At 43.4% G+C, this 14,845-nt stretch overlaps 1 protein-coding gene across 1 annotated transcript; it reads left to right on the forward strand.

Moving 5' to 3' along the window:
- Positions 1–1,079: 1,079 nt before the first annotated feature.
- On the forward strand, positions 1,080–12,695 carry cdc42ep3 (CDC42 effector protein (Rho GTPase binding) 3). The gene is made up of 2 exons (XM_072677035.1): positions 1,080–1,677; positions 10,922–12,695. The coding sequence occupies exon 2, from the start codon at positions 11,141–11,143 to the stop codon at positions 12,131–12,133; it is 993 nt and encodes a 330-aa protein (XP_072533136.1). The 5' UTR covers positions 1,080–1,677; positions 10,922–11,140; the 3' UTR covers positions 12,134–12,695.
- Positions 12,696–14,845: the final 2,150 nt, after the last annotated feature.

Genomic DNA, 14,845 nt, shown 5'->3' on the forward strand with positions numbered 1-14,845 from the left:
ATCTGTGTCAGCAATGGGTGCAACTTAAAGTAACTGAATGCATTCATTAGAAGGGGTGTCAACAAACATTTGGACATATGGTGTACATGTGAACACACTCAAACATGCACACATCACAAACATACACATTCACACACACATAGTCAGGCACACACACACATAGGTTGGAGCTACTTCCCTCTTTACTCTTTCCTCTCTTCCCCCCATAATGTGACATCACTGCAGAGCCGCAACTGTTGCCAAGGAAACCTGCATTGGGGAAAACGTGTGAAGCGATGAGAATTCGGCAGCTCTGCAGCACAGCTCTTCTACAGCATGCCTGGCAGAGTTTCTCAAACACAGAGATTTCCAGCACACACAAATATGTTCGTCCTTTCACTAAATCTCAGTAAAGTAGAGGCTGTAAAAACGGAGGGCGTCCCACCACAAGAGCCTGATTGTGGGTTGCTGTACATCGTCTGCATTGTGTATTGTCTGAAAGGTAATGCACAACTACCTCACAGCTTTCCAGCCGTGCAGCGTCAGTGAAGAGAGATTCTATCCGTTCTAATGAGTCCGGCAGGGCTATGTTGCATCTCTCACTGAAGCTTTAAAAGGGTTCTGCTGTGCTATTTGTCATGTGCTCTCTCTCTTTCTCTGTTCCTTTCTCTATCTTCCTCTTTCTCTATCCCTTGTTCTTTCTATCTCTCTCAAGCAATTAATCAAGATGCATTAAACAGGAGCCAAACATGAGGACGGATATGACAGTGAGAAAGTGAGAGTTGGTGTAAATGTGCATTTGGTGTAGAGAAAGACAGAGTGGGTGGATTACAGAGAGAGAGAGAGAGAGAGAGAGAGAGAGAGAGAGAGAGAGAGAGAGAGAGAGAGAGAGAGCACAAAATACTGATAATACAAAGTAGGTCTCAGCTGACTACAGTTAGATTGAAAGTGATATTTTTCTATGAAACTATGGAGAAAAAGAGTGAGATGAGGAGAGAGGGAGAAGTTGAAAGAGAGGAGGGGCGAGCAGAGAGTAACAGAAAGAAACAGAGAGAAGCTAGAGCTTCCTCACAGGGCTGTTTAATCAGCAGTGTGCTTCTGAAGGCAAGGACATAGCAGTGTGTAGCAGTGCTGGCAGAGCTTCACTATCTCCAGCTCATGCTTAACACACTCCCCACACACACACACAGAGCTCCTCACAACCAAAGCCATCCAGCTTAGAGGCAGCAGCGGCAAGTCTGCCAGGCTGACATCCTCTCCTGTAGGAGAGAGGCTGACAGCAGCAAGGGGATTTCAGCAGAACTGACAGTAAGACAGTCAGACAGACAGAGGCAGGTGCTAAAGAAGGAGAGAGGAGGACGGGGAGGAGGAGAAGGAGGAGGAGGAGATTTCTGACCCAGCAGAACGTAGAGCAGAGCAGAGAAGCCGCACACAGCTCCAGAGAGGAATTCTAAAACAGCTGTCCGGCAGACGTCCCGCCTGCGAGAAACGCACCCTCGAGGGCTGAGACAGAAAAAGAGTGTGTGAGACAGACAGAGAGAGAGAGAGGGAGGAATAGAGGGACAGAAGAGAGAAGTCTGGACTGCATGACTCTACACCAACCAGAAGTCGTCCATAATTCGGAACAGAAGATTTTCAGGACACAAGTCATTGTGCAAGAAGACAAGAGACAGAAATCTGAAGACGATACCTAAACAGGTAAAAAAAAAAAAAAAACAGTTGGTAGAAATAAGGGCATGATTTGCTGATGATTTGGTGTGAATGATCTGCTAAAATAATAATAAACAATTTTATAATAATACTAATAATGATAATAATAGTGTTGAATAACTGAGCTGATATTTACATATTTATATGTATTTTACAATCTTAATAAAGGTAAAGAGGTTCTTTACAAAGATGCCAAATGAGAACCACTTTTGGTTCCCTAAAGAACCTCCAATTACTGTAGAGGTCCTTAATTAACTAAGACCTTTTCTAGAACCATACGGCCAAGCCAAGAACCATTTAAAAAACATAAATTCTTAAGAGTGTTTGCTGTGTTAACCTTAATGACTTTGCTGTAAAACTGCTTATAAATTGTATCAGTATATGAGTGAACTCTATGTGCAGTACTGACGGTGATGGTCCTGGGTAATGGTATAATGCAGAAGACTTGTTCTTCAAGGTCTCTGTAGAAACTCTTAGAGCAAAGAGCCAGCAGTGTCACACGTGTAGGACATGGGCAGCAGAAGTTGAGCATGTGCCGAGCAAACACCCTCACACCCCATGACAAGGGGCCAAGCAGAGCAAGGCAACCTGACACTTTTTCACCACTCTCCGGCAAGCACTTTCCCACTCATCCAGAGCATTAACCACCAGCTGTTTGGGGGAATAGTTCAGCCAAAAAGGCTAAATGAATTAGAGTAAACATACAAAAAGTCAAGCTGATTGTTGGCAATAAGCTCCCATTCATTGTTAGTGATGTTAACGTATTTGGTCAAGCTATTCCTTTAAAAGCAGAAATGCGATTCTGTTTTTTCCACGGCAGCCAGAAGTACTTGGACAGTTCTAGCCCAGCTGTTTTGACGTTCCCTCCATGTTTCTCTCAGCCTTTCTGATTCAAGCCTCAGTGTGTGGTGGGCCAAAGACAACACAGGGCTGAGAACAGGAGCAGAGGTGGACGGCAGGAGAGGGAAACAAATAAAGAAAGAGGGAATAACAGACGAGACCGAAAGGAGAAGAATACTTGCTCCACCCTGCCTCTCTCCCTCGCTCTCTGAAGGCCTCGCAACTCTCTAGCCCTCAGGCCCCGAGAGGAAGCGCCTAGCCTGTAGTATAATTAAAGCTCCCTTTATGTAACAAAACTGGAAAGCCAAAGTGGAGGAATGTGGAGTGAAGGCTGCCATTAGCTTATATGCTATCAGCCTTTAATCTCTTTTATTACAGAGTGTGAAATAGCTGGTCACCCATCTCTCCTTGGACACCGGAATGCAAATGGTTAAGGGCCAGTCTGAGGCAACATTTCAGTCACTCTGGAAGCATGCTAGCTATCCATTTATTCTACGACACTGCCTGTATATAGATAGCATGAGGACATCTCAGTGCCGCAGTTAGTTCTACACAATGCTGATGGACCTTAAATACAGCATCAGCAACAACAACAACAACAGCAACTGCAGAGCCACAAGTAGCTGCTGCATTTTCAGCCAAAAAAGGCCAAGGTCTAAAATAGGTCAGAGCGAAGCTCAAAGACAGCGCAGTTGCAGGGGCTGAAGTTAAGTCTGTCCTTAAAATGCTCCTCTTCACTTCAGTGTACAGTGAGCCCAAACTGCAGAATGTCATCTTTGCACTTGTTTAGACTAGCGTATGCTCATGCTCGCTCTAATAATAAGCTGACCCACATACCCCGCACGTGATTTAATTACCCAGATCTGACAAATGGCCACACTGACACTCCATCCGATGAGATCTATCATGAGGACCCCCGCTTACCCTCCCCTTTGGCCCTCGCTTCCTCCTTCCCCGTCTCTGTAATTAAACAGCACCCTCTTAGTGGCTGGAAAGGGTCCAGGCTCTGGCGCTCACTCAGCCGGATGGGAGATGCACCGGTGACCCGGCACCAGGCATGCCTCCTGAACCACTCTGGGTGATAGAAATAGCACAGTGCTAGCACTTCAGAAGAGAGTGTGTGGAGACAGAGGTGTGGAAGAGAAATGGTCACATTTTGCAGTAGAAAACCTGTCTCTGCTCTTGAACTTGTTCTTAAAAATAAAAGTGGCAAAAAAGGCTCTGTGGGGGTGCCTTCCACCCTGCAGTGCTCAGCTCCAGCCCTAATCTAGCACACCTGATTCCAGCATTGAAGGCCTTCAGGGGCATAGAAATATTAAAGTCAGATTTACGTGAAATCTAGACCAAGATTGAAGCCTTTTGCCCCCGCTCAGACTGCCCATAGTTTTGCTCTATCCCTGTGTGTTGAAAAAATGTGGACCACATGAAGACCAGTTTGAGAACCACAGCCCAAAAAAATCCATCGTTTCATTGTAAATGAGATGTGGAAGTGAATAGCATTTTACATTTTTAGAACCTCAATGCAAAGGTTCTATATCAAATAGCAGAGGTCTCCAGCCCTGGTTCTGGAGTACACCTGCCTTGCCTTTCTAAAATAGACAGTGATGGTTAAACATGCCATTGAAGAACTGATTCAGTTCTAAAGGTCAGTCTAAGGTTTTCCCAACTGCTGTTTTAAAGACTGACGTGTTGTCTTGAATAGAATGTAGCTAATGTTCGATTTTGCGTCAGATTGGTTTTCTCCAATTCTGGAGATGTTTGCCAAGAGACTGGCAGTCCGTGTATTCATTTCTGATTTTGACATCAAAGCCCACTTTAAAGATTTACTGTCTTTACTCCACAGCGCACTGATGTAGTGCATGCTTACTTTTGACACAAAGTTCTACAATATTATTAATGAAATAACTTGACGGCACATGAATGGCTAGTAGTGAACGAAAGACGAAAGGCAGCCTGTTTTAGCCTGATTTAGCCTTTAGTCTTTTTCTTAAAGGCACCATCATTATGCAGGGGGCAACCACTATTTCTTTTTCAGGTCAACAGAGAGTGGGTGCTAATGATTTGTCAGCCTTGGCACAGCAGGGAGTCTTGCAGGATGTGAGACCCTGCCGATAATCAATAATTGGGTCTGGCTGGTACTGTCAGATGCAATGACCTTGCTGTGTTGCAGGACTGCAGACATGGCTTTCTCGCTTATTACACACACACACAGGGACTCATGAGGATCATGTTTTTCTATTTGAGGACAATGTGGATGCAGATCAGAGGGGCTGAACTAGATTGGTGGTGTGAATCCAACCTGCTTCCTGCAGTGTGCATTAGCAGCCAAGGTCAAACTTCAGCGCACAGAAACAGAGGGGGGTGAAGGAGCTGGCTGGAAGGGAATGAAGTAGATGGAGAGAAGAAGATAGACAAAGATATATATATATATATATATATATATACATACAAAAAATGAGGTTAGCTGTGAAGCTCTGTAAAAAAAAAGAACAAAGAAAAACGATGATGCAGTCTGGCTCTTTTAGCTGTGCCTCCCACAACACTGCAGTATTCCTTCCTCTTTCCGCCTTCCCATCTTTTCATTCTTCTCACACACACAGATATGTAAAAACCACTCCATTCACACTTTCACACTGTCTTGTAGTCGAATAAACTAGAGGCTTGGACAACTGACACACTAGCATACACTCTCAAGTCTCTTTCTGTTTCCTCACTTTCTCACACACACACACACTTGCACATGCACACAGTGCTTGGTGTGACTATGTATAGCTCTCCGGGTGCTAGTCAAGTGAGGTTCAAGCTATTTGTGTTAAAAGGCATCACTATCTAAAAATGCCTTTAAAACAAATGACCCCACTGCCCTCAGGGCGGGTGCTAAAAGAGAACACACACACACACATTCAGACACACATACTCACAGTAGGCTGAACAAAACAATGTCACTCATTCAGGCTATGTTTGGAGGAATAGACTACATCATTGTCTAGGGGCTATTCTCCCTTTCTCCTTCCACTGTGATGAGCCTACTGTACCCGAACCCGCGTCTGTGTTAGCTTTGATACTGTTTACTCGCGCTGTAATTTGTTAGCATTTTATCAAAGGAGAGTCATGTATCCTGAGGAAATGGAATTTCTGCTGTTTTGTAAACAGTGTCCTCAATGGCTGCCTCTCGCTATGTTCAGAGAACACAACACTTCTTCGGTTTATGGTCAGGGGCACTGTCCCTCAGTTTTCCATTTTCTTGCAGTTGAATATTGCACACAAATAGCGCAAACAGTGTGTTGTAACTTGTTCCATCTAGTCAAATGCATGTATTTAAAAGGCTCATATTCCACATTTGACTTCTTGTAGATTTTGCTGTGGGCCTATGTATACAAAAACAATCATAGTTGTTTTCAGTTTTTCTTGACCTTTTTGAATCGAACCAGTTGGAAATTGTTACTGTGCCTGGCTGAAACTCCTTATATCATCAACGTGAACAACCATGCTTACCAGCTGTATGGGCTCTATACACCACCATTCAGCCATAACACCACCTACCTAACATTGATTAGGTCCCACTTGTGCTGCCACAACAGATCTGACCAATCAAGGCATGGACTCCACAAAACCTCTGAAGGAGTCTTGTGGTATCGGGCACCAAGACGTGAGCAGCGGATCCTTTGAGTTCTATATGTTGTGAGGTGGGGCCTCTACAGATCGCATCAATAAGCCTTAGGTGCACATGACCCTTTCATCTTTTTTTTGACCAATTTGGTAGGTATTGACCTCTGTATAGCCTGGGAACTGCCTACAATACCTGCCTGATGTTTTGGAGATGTTCTGATGTTCCTGATGTTTCTAACCTGACCCTGAACAGGTACACCTACTTGGCCTTCAGAGTGGACACAGACACAAATGACAAAATGGCAAAAGTGAGAAAAAATAAAGGAAAAAATGCTTTTTTGCTAATGAACACTGGAGCAATGCCATCACTGTACTGTTAAAACCATTCACTCCTGACCGTTCTATTCCCCCCAGAGAGTTTTCTTCTTTAATTATGGCTAGCATTTACACCCCGCCCCAGGGTGAGGCCCTAAACTGCTGGTACATCAGATAATAAAGTTGAAAGTAGAAATCCAAAATCTACTCCTCATTCGAAGAGTTTTTAAGGCATAAACTCAAAACCAAGAAGAGGTGGAGACACTAAAAAGCTGCTTTGACTCCACAGATTGGACTGCTTTTCAAGGGACAACAGGCACACAAGATAAAGACACCAATATTGTGACATCAAATGTCAGCTACTGCGAGAGCAGCTGCATTTTAACCAAAGCATGGGTGAAATACAGTGATGACAACCATGGTTTTCAGCTGAACTCAGACAGCTTCGTAGAGAAAATGAGGCTGCACTAAGAAGTGGGGGCGGAATGCTCTTCAAAGAGGCCAAATACAGGAGAAAATGATTAAAGCAGCAAAGAGAAAATCTGCTGAAAAGCCACATTGCTGATGATGACCCAACTTCAGTTTGGAAAAGCCTTCAGCAGATTACCAGCTACAAAGTGAGAAAAACTACCCTTCTACTGAAGGAACGCTGGCTCACCAATGACCTGAATGAGGTCAACGGTAAAACCAGGTTTTAAAGTGCAAAGAACAATTACCCACCTCTCCTTCTCCACCCAGGCTCTCTCACCTCTGCCCCCTGCTCATCTTATTATCAATAAGTAGCACATTAAAGGTTACTTAGAAGTCAAAGGGTGAGAAAAGCTATGGGCAAAGATTTTGTCTAACCATTCACACGAAAGCAGTGCTATGATCAACTATCACCAATCAACTGTCAAATGCCTACAGACTAGTTGCCCTGACTTCTGTAGTCATAAAGGTCTTCAAACACCCGGTCCTAGCCCACCTGAAAGCTATTACAGCCCATCTGCTTGCTCCCTTGCATTTCGTGTACGCAGCAAACAGGTCTGTTGATAATGCTGTAAACTTGGCCCTGCACTTCATGCTAGAGTCTTTGACAGTACAAGGTTCTATGCTAGTGTTCCATTTGTGGACTTCAGCTCAGCTTTTACCTTTGTACCAGAGCTCCTGCAGGTCAAACTGTCCAACATGTCTAACAATGGGCCGAGTGACAAGAGTCAGCAGGTGCAGCAAGAAAACACACCAGACATCCAGACCTTCTGTACTGTAGTACCTCGAGTAGTGTAGTGCTCGAGCCTCTACACCAACAATGGGACCTCCAAGGATTTATCTGTGAAGGTCCTGAATGAGCCGAAATAGCTCAGTTGGGGAAGGGGGGGGTAGACTGAAGATCTAAAGGTCCCTGGTTCAATCCCAGGTTTTGGCAGAAAGCATGCTTTGGGTCAGTGGTGGCTCAGTGGTTAGAGCTCCAGGCTATTGATGACAGGGTTGTGGGCTTGAAACCTGGGCTTGGCAAGCTGTCACTGTTGGGTCCTTGAGCAAGGCCCTTTACCCTCCCTGCTCCCCGGTCGCCACAGCAATGGCTGCCCACCACTCTTGGCATGTGTGCTTACTGTTCTCTCTATGGGTTTCGCTGATGTGTATGCGTGTGTTCACTGCACACTGCTTGTCTCGAAATTTGCGGATGACAACAACTTAGTCAGTTACAAGGAGGATAGTGTTTCCCATTATGTGATACCAGCCAACTTTATAGCTGACCCCTCTCACCCAGGACATCACCTCTACCAACCCCATCCCCTAGGTAGAAGACTCAGCACTATCAGTTTTCTTCTCATTTATCTTAATTCCTGACAAGTTATTTTTGAATACTTGTGATTTGTGTTTGTGTCCTTGTCTAGCCTGTTTACTATGTTACTTGTCATACACGTGGGCATTTTTCAAGACAAATTCCTTGTAGGCGTAACGTAAATTAATTATTCTTTCTTGACATCACAAACACTTAATTCAAAATAGGCTGTTTTAGCCTTGGTTGCATTGCAATACTTTGCCCTGAGTTGTTGAGTTAGTGGAGTACGAAAACAAGTGCCTAACAAGCTTCTATGCTGATGTGTGCTGGATGTACTAAGAAGTTCTACAGGGAATTTATTACCATGACAATTTTTTGACCTGGTAGTTGTTTTTGCTTGGCTGTTTTTAATGGTACTTTCGTATGTAATTAATATAATAATATTTTACTTCATCATGGGTTTAGGATCCTCTACCTACCTCTGGTTCCAATACAAATGTGCTCAATAAAATGAGGTCAAGGTCTGATAGACTGTAGACAGCAGTCTTTGTGGCACCCCGCTGATAGTTTATCTGGCCTGTGTTATCTGCTCAGAGTGCCTCGTGGCTTGGGGTGCTTTTCAGAGTGAGGTCCTGATGGCAGGATCTACTGCAGGAATGTGGATGTTTTTTCTGCCGTACGTATTGGGGTGGACTTGGCCCAGCCACTGCTTTTGTGATAGTTTGCAGTCTTGTCGGTGAGGGTCAGTGCTTAGAGACCTCTCAAAAGTAAATATGTCTATAAATGGGCAAGCATTCTGCCTCTGCCTCTCTCTTTCTCGCTCCCTCATTCTCTCTCTGTCTCTCTCTCTCCCGCTCTGTCTCTCTCTCTTCTGCCCTCCCCTTACTTATGCTCTTTCCACCTTCACTCTCCTAAATGCTATAACTTTCTCCTTATCGCTTCAAATCCTCTCAAGCTTCACGCTTCATTAGCATGTATTTTTGAGTTTCTTTTGTCCTCACACTGAAATGAAACACTTGACAAATATAAAAACAACTGGAGGTCACAGAATTGTATTAAATATGGATAAACTTATTAGGTGACATTTCCCCCTTTCCTATCTCTGTCCCTTTCTTCCTCCTCCACCCCCCCCTCTCTCTCTCTCTCTCTGTGTCTCTCTCTCTCTTGCTCTTTCTGCATGGCACTGTAGCAGCACTCTCCCTTGAGTGCTTCTCACACTGATCCTGCTAAAGCCCTGTCGTCTCTCTCGGACCAATGTGGAATCCAGCTGGTCCATATTAGCACATACTAAACAGGAGCCAGGCTGGCTTTGAACCAGCTACAGCTTGGGCCCCTCACCTTTCACATCATCTTGGTGTTCTGTTCTGATCTTACACTGTTTGCTGCAACCTTTCTCTTAATAGTCACGGTTTGGAGCAGCTAGTCCTAACTCGGTATGCTAGGGACTCTTCTATTTAGGACCGTCATCTGCTATGCATCCCACTAGTCTCCCTCTCTCCAGATGCTCTGTGCGTAGATACGACTGGAGGTCCATGTAGGGTAATGTGATACCTTTATTGGGAGGTTGCGTGACAGGAGTAGTATATTACCAGTGACAGATCAGCGATGCTGACTGAGAAGAACAGTCTATAAATCTGTCAAGTCTGGGCAAGGGTGTATTATGTGAAACCTGAATGGAATGCAGTGCGGAGCATCAGCAATAATTGTTTCACATGCGGTGTCTTAGGGTAAGAGCACAACTAAGGATTTTAGCCAGATGTCAGATATATAATAAAGACATCACTACACACAGGAGAGTACAGTCATCACAGAGTATTTTGAGAGGATCAGAAACCTTTGTGGTCCCAGTGTGACTGCTGTGAGAGTATCAGAAAGGTGTGGTTTCATCTCAGGTCTTCAGCCTTGGGCTCTGTAGTGTATGATTATGGGCATCATTATGACTGCAAAAAAGACATTGGGCAGTTGGGAGTCTTTCATCTCAGTAACTGTGAAGGACTAATAGGACTTTTAGTGGGGTGGTAGGGAGTTTGTTTCCTTTTTATTATTATTGACCAATGCAGTCCTTGCTAATTCCCACTCTCTTGCTAGGTCTCTACTAGATGCCCATATTGCCTTGCACTGCATTAAGAGATGGGGGAATTTAGGCCACCCTACCATCCTACTATGATGGAGCAAGGCCACTCTTTCTCTCCTGAGCTTTGTACAAAACTGTGTCACTTTGGGGAGATAACTTCATTTTGGGAGATGGTCAGCACCATTAACCCCTCCCACTTAGCCCTATATAAACTCTTATTCTCATTCCATCTTCCAACTTCGCATCCTTCACCTCCCAGTCTCCTCCCTTCTTCACCTTTTTCACACATCTTCACTCTGCTTCATGCACCTGCCTAGAAGTCTCTACAAAATCCAGCCCAAAAAGTCCTCTGAGTTCACCTCCTCGTTCCAGTCTTTAAAGAGCATTATTATAGGGCACAAAATTCAACAAAGGAGTGGATACCTCATTACATGTGTGAGCTCATTTCTTATGTGTATTCAGTGCTAAGGTGTACAGCAAGTAAAAGGTGAAGCAAACGTGGAGTGCTTTGTTTTCATGAGTTGGGTTCAGACCATTTGCAGGTGATTTTTAAAGGTTTGAGTTTGTTTGCAATGTTCACAAATTCCCAAAAAAGCTAAATCACAATTTTTTTTTTTTTTTCACTGTAGGTAAAGCCTGCTGCCATTAGGACCAGATTATTCCAGCTATCCTGGTGAGGACTGAGAACAGTTTCTCTGCAGACCGAAAATCCCCAGGCCTTTGAGAATGTAACTCCAGTCCTTTTCTGAGGAGAACTCAGATCAGCATTCATTGTGCAACACAGGGTCTTAGTGTTCAAAAGCGTTTTCCTTCCTTTTCTGTCAAGGATTCACTTTTATGAGACAAAGATGCCAGCCAAAACTCCCATCTACCTAAAATCCAACAACAGCAAGAAAGGGAAGAAATGTCGTCTTAGAGACATTCTGTCCCCAGACATGATCAGCCCTCCACTAGGAGACTTTCGCCACACCATTCACATTGGAAAAGGAGGCGAGTGTGACGCTTTCGGTGACATGTCCTTCCTACAGGGCAAGTTTGAGCTTCTTCCTGGGAAAGGTGGCATGATCCGAGCACCGTACGGCACCCACGGTGAATTTATGCGAGCTAACAGTGCATCAGATGCCTCCTTTATTGAGACTTCTTCACCAATCCTGAAGAATGCCATTTCTCTCCCAACCATTGGGGGCAGCCAAGCCCTGACCCTGCCACTTATCTCCACCACCATCTTTCCCATGAACCGAGACCCTCTGGATGACCTGGCTGGCCCACCCACTCCTCCTGCCAGCTCCGAGGGGACAGATGACATGGATATTCTTCAAATGGAAACCCTTCTTCAGTCCATCACCATCTTCAGACGTGACCCCAGCCCCGTTCCAGAGGAGAGCAGTGAAAAACCCACATTCTCTATCAATCTTGTGGAGAAACCCACAGCAAAGAAGACCCCCAATCACAACAATATGCACAACACTAAGAATGAGAACACTGAGAAGCCATTCATTTCATTCTTCATCAGTGGCAACAGCAATGAAAATGGCAACAGTAATGGAATTGGCAGCTGCAAAAGTAGAAGCAGCTGCAGCAATGGCTACGATCATAGCAATGATGACACAATCTTTGAGAATGAAAAAAATCTGACCAGCATCAACGGAGATTGGGCAGACAGGGATAGTGGTGTAGAAGAGGGACGCCTTTGTGACTTTGACTTTGAGCTCTCTAAAAGCAAGAGTGTTTCACAGGATTCTGTAACCCAGGCCACTGGGTCACTGCTCTCCCTTGAGCTGGACTTGGGCCCCTCCATCCTGGATGAGGTACTCAATATCATGAGTAAGCCTGAGCCTTGAACAGTGCTACTGAAAGAAGCAGAAAAGGAAATGAGAGACTTGCCAGTCAGATCAACACGTGCGGTGTGCCATATGGGTGTTCTGTGTTGGAAATGAACTGAAGGATCAAACCTTCTATATTTCTCTAAGTATGCTTTTATCCTCAGCTCCAGCTTGCTTTGCTTACCCATTGTTTGTTTCTCTTGTAGTGCAGGACATGGGAGATGCATGCTTTATCAAATTAAGGCAAACTACACACCTGCCATTGTGCCTTTTATGTTGCTGTTAGATCAAATCAAGCATTAAGATCATTTGGTGTGCTTTAAATACCAGTCCAACCATAGGTGTAAATAAAAGAGGTTAATTTTAGTGTATACTGGCGTTCACTAATGCACAGTGTTATAAGATAATCATTGTAATAATATTTCTCTATGAGATATATGTACAGCTGTGTGAATTATTTCCAAGCTTAGTCTGCATCACAAAACTCCCTGTACAGATATATTTATACTGACTGTTCATTAACCACTTATGTTTTTACTGTGTGGAGTTAAATATCAAATAAATGAGTAAATAAAATAAATCAGTTGTTTTGATATTTCCAGTATATATTTAGTTGTTGGGAATCATGTTTTTCTTAAGGTATATTTTACACATCATGAAATCATCCAGAGTATTATTGACATATTGCCATTTAGACAAATAAGTCCTGAATCTAAGAAGAAAACTTAGACTTAAACTATCTGAGAGAATATCAGCCATCCGGAGATGAAAAAAAGTCCCCCTCTGGCATTCTTCTAACCGCAACAGACCCCCCACCACCCAGACTGCACTGTTGTGGGTTTAGAAGTGGATGAACACTGCATCATCTCTACAGAGCTATGTCTGCAACATTTGTTTGCAAGTTGCTGGGACAGAGAGGGAAGAGGGGGTCTTTAGCATTCTCTGCATTCCGGTGAGGCAACACAAGTGTGCGGGACAGGCCATAAATAAACTTTGTGGACTCCGGCAAACGGCCATGATCCATGATTGGGGTTAGGATTGTAAAACCTAACTGGCCAAAAAAACATTTTCCAGTACAAAGAGGAAGATCTCTACTCACTACATGCACTACATAGGGACTGTAATGACTGGGTGTCAGCCCAACAATGTTAAAACAGGAGTCGTAAAAATAGAAAAAGGTCATTAGGATTGTCTAGCATCTGTTTATTATTGCTGGGCCTCTATCATTTGTATCTGATCAATATGCTTCCCTAGTAGTGCTAGAAAGTGCTAGAAACCCCAACTATTTGCCCTAAAACATCATGAAAAGTTATCTGAATCTGAAATGGTCCCCCGTATTAGGTGTCTCTGATAACAGATGGAACAGTTAATGCAATGTAACTACTAGTGATGGTCACTTCATCAGATACATTCTGTGATAATACATCACCAGTATTTACATTGCTGTTAAATGAACCCATAGACTGTTAATGTGTAACTTCACAGTTATTAAAGAGAATTAATTTGTAGTGGGGCTTTTTAAACTTCTTTTGTTCTCTGAGCTTGTCTGAGAGCCCAATGTGAAGAAATTATTCATGTTTAAAACATCTAAACCCCATGGTTAAACAACCATTTTTAATAATTTAATTTATAGTCTTTTGGTCACATGGGACTACTGATCTTGAACAAAACAACAGAAAATAAAATAAAGGAATGAAAATTATATATGAGGAAAAAGCTTTGAATGGGTTCTGTTAGAGGTTCATCCAAGGTATAAATGCACACAATTCTAAATCACTTCAGACCAGTCAGAACAAGTTCTGTGGCATTTTCCTCACCATGAAAAAGTCATTTGTTTGGATTTATTTAATTGGAAATTGATTTATTTTGTTTTGCATATTCGGTGCAACAGAACTCGAAAGGCAGTGCCCAAACCCCAGTGTTTTGCACATTAATGCTATTGGTTGTGTTCCAGGTTAAAGCCTCTGGTCAATCAGTACAGAAGTAAACACGGCATCTGCTCCATCGCTCTCTTCACGCCACATTCCATCTGCTTGTTTCTGGTGTTTGAAAACTCAGGTCATATGTAAACCATTACGCGGGTATTTTCTACATTGTTCTACGTTCAAGTGCAGAGATGCGGTTACATTTCTTTCATTTAAAGAAACCTCAGTATGTACATAAACACTGTGGGTCATTCAAAGCATTTTCTGCTGAAGCTGGTCTGCATGCTTGACCAGCGCAGATGTGAAAGCCCAGTATTTACCAACAGATATGTGCATATTTTGCCATTCATGTGAAGACAAGCTTGGCTCTGTGTAGCTACAAATCAACCCACTGACCCTGGCTTTAGGCCTGTGCCTGAAACCTTAAAGCAGAGCTAATGACTGCACAAGTGCCCTCAGTGAAGTGATGGGATATTTTGGTAATGATAGTGTTAGTGAGTTACGTGGCACAGTGTGGAGCTAAATGTCTTTGACTGATATTACAGGTTTTAACGCACAATTTATGGCTTTGATGTGTAAAAACATGCTAGCTGTTTTAGAGTTAGGTCTTGTGTGTATACCGCATGCAGGTAGTACATGCAAACCAAGATTAATAAACTAGTGCTAGTTATTTTCCTAATTTCTGCTTTTCTAGCTACATACATGATGATGCCTATTAAAGCCTTTGTAAAACCATATTTAGAATATTTATAGTTTATGAGGTGGACTACTGTGGGCAAATAAATCAATACAAATACTAAAGCAA

This window comes from Salminus brasiliensis, chromosome 4 (genome assembly GCF_030463535.1).
Source record: "Salminus brasiliensis chromosome 4, fSalBra1.hap2, whole genome shotgun sequence".
NCBI classification, from domain to species: Eukaryota; Metazoa; Chordata; class Actinopteri; order Characiformes; family Bryconidae; genus Salminus; species Salminus brasiliensis.

What these genes read in the sequence shown, in the direction of transcription:
- cdc42ep3 (XM_072677035.1), top strand. Translation starts at nt 11,141, where the DNA reads ATGCCAGCCAAAACTCCCATCTACCTAAAATCCAACAACAGCAAGAAA.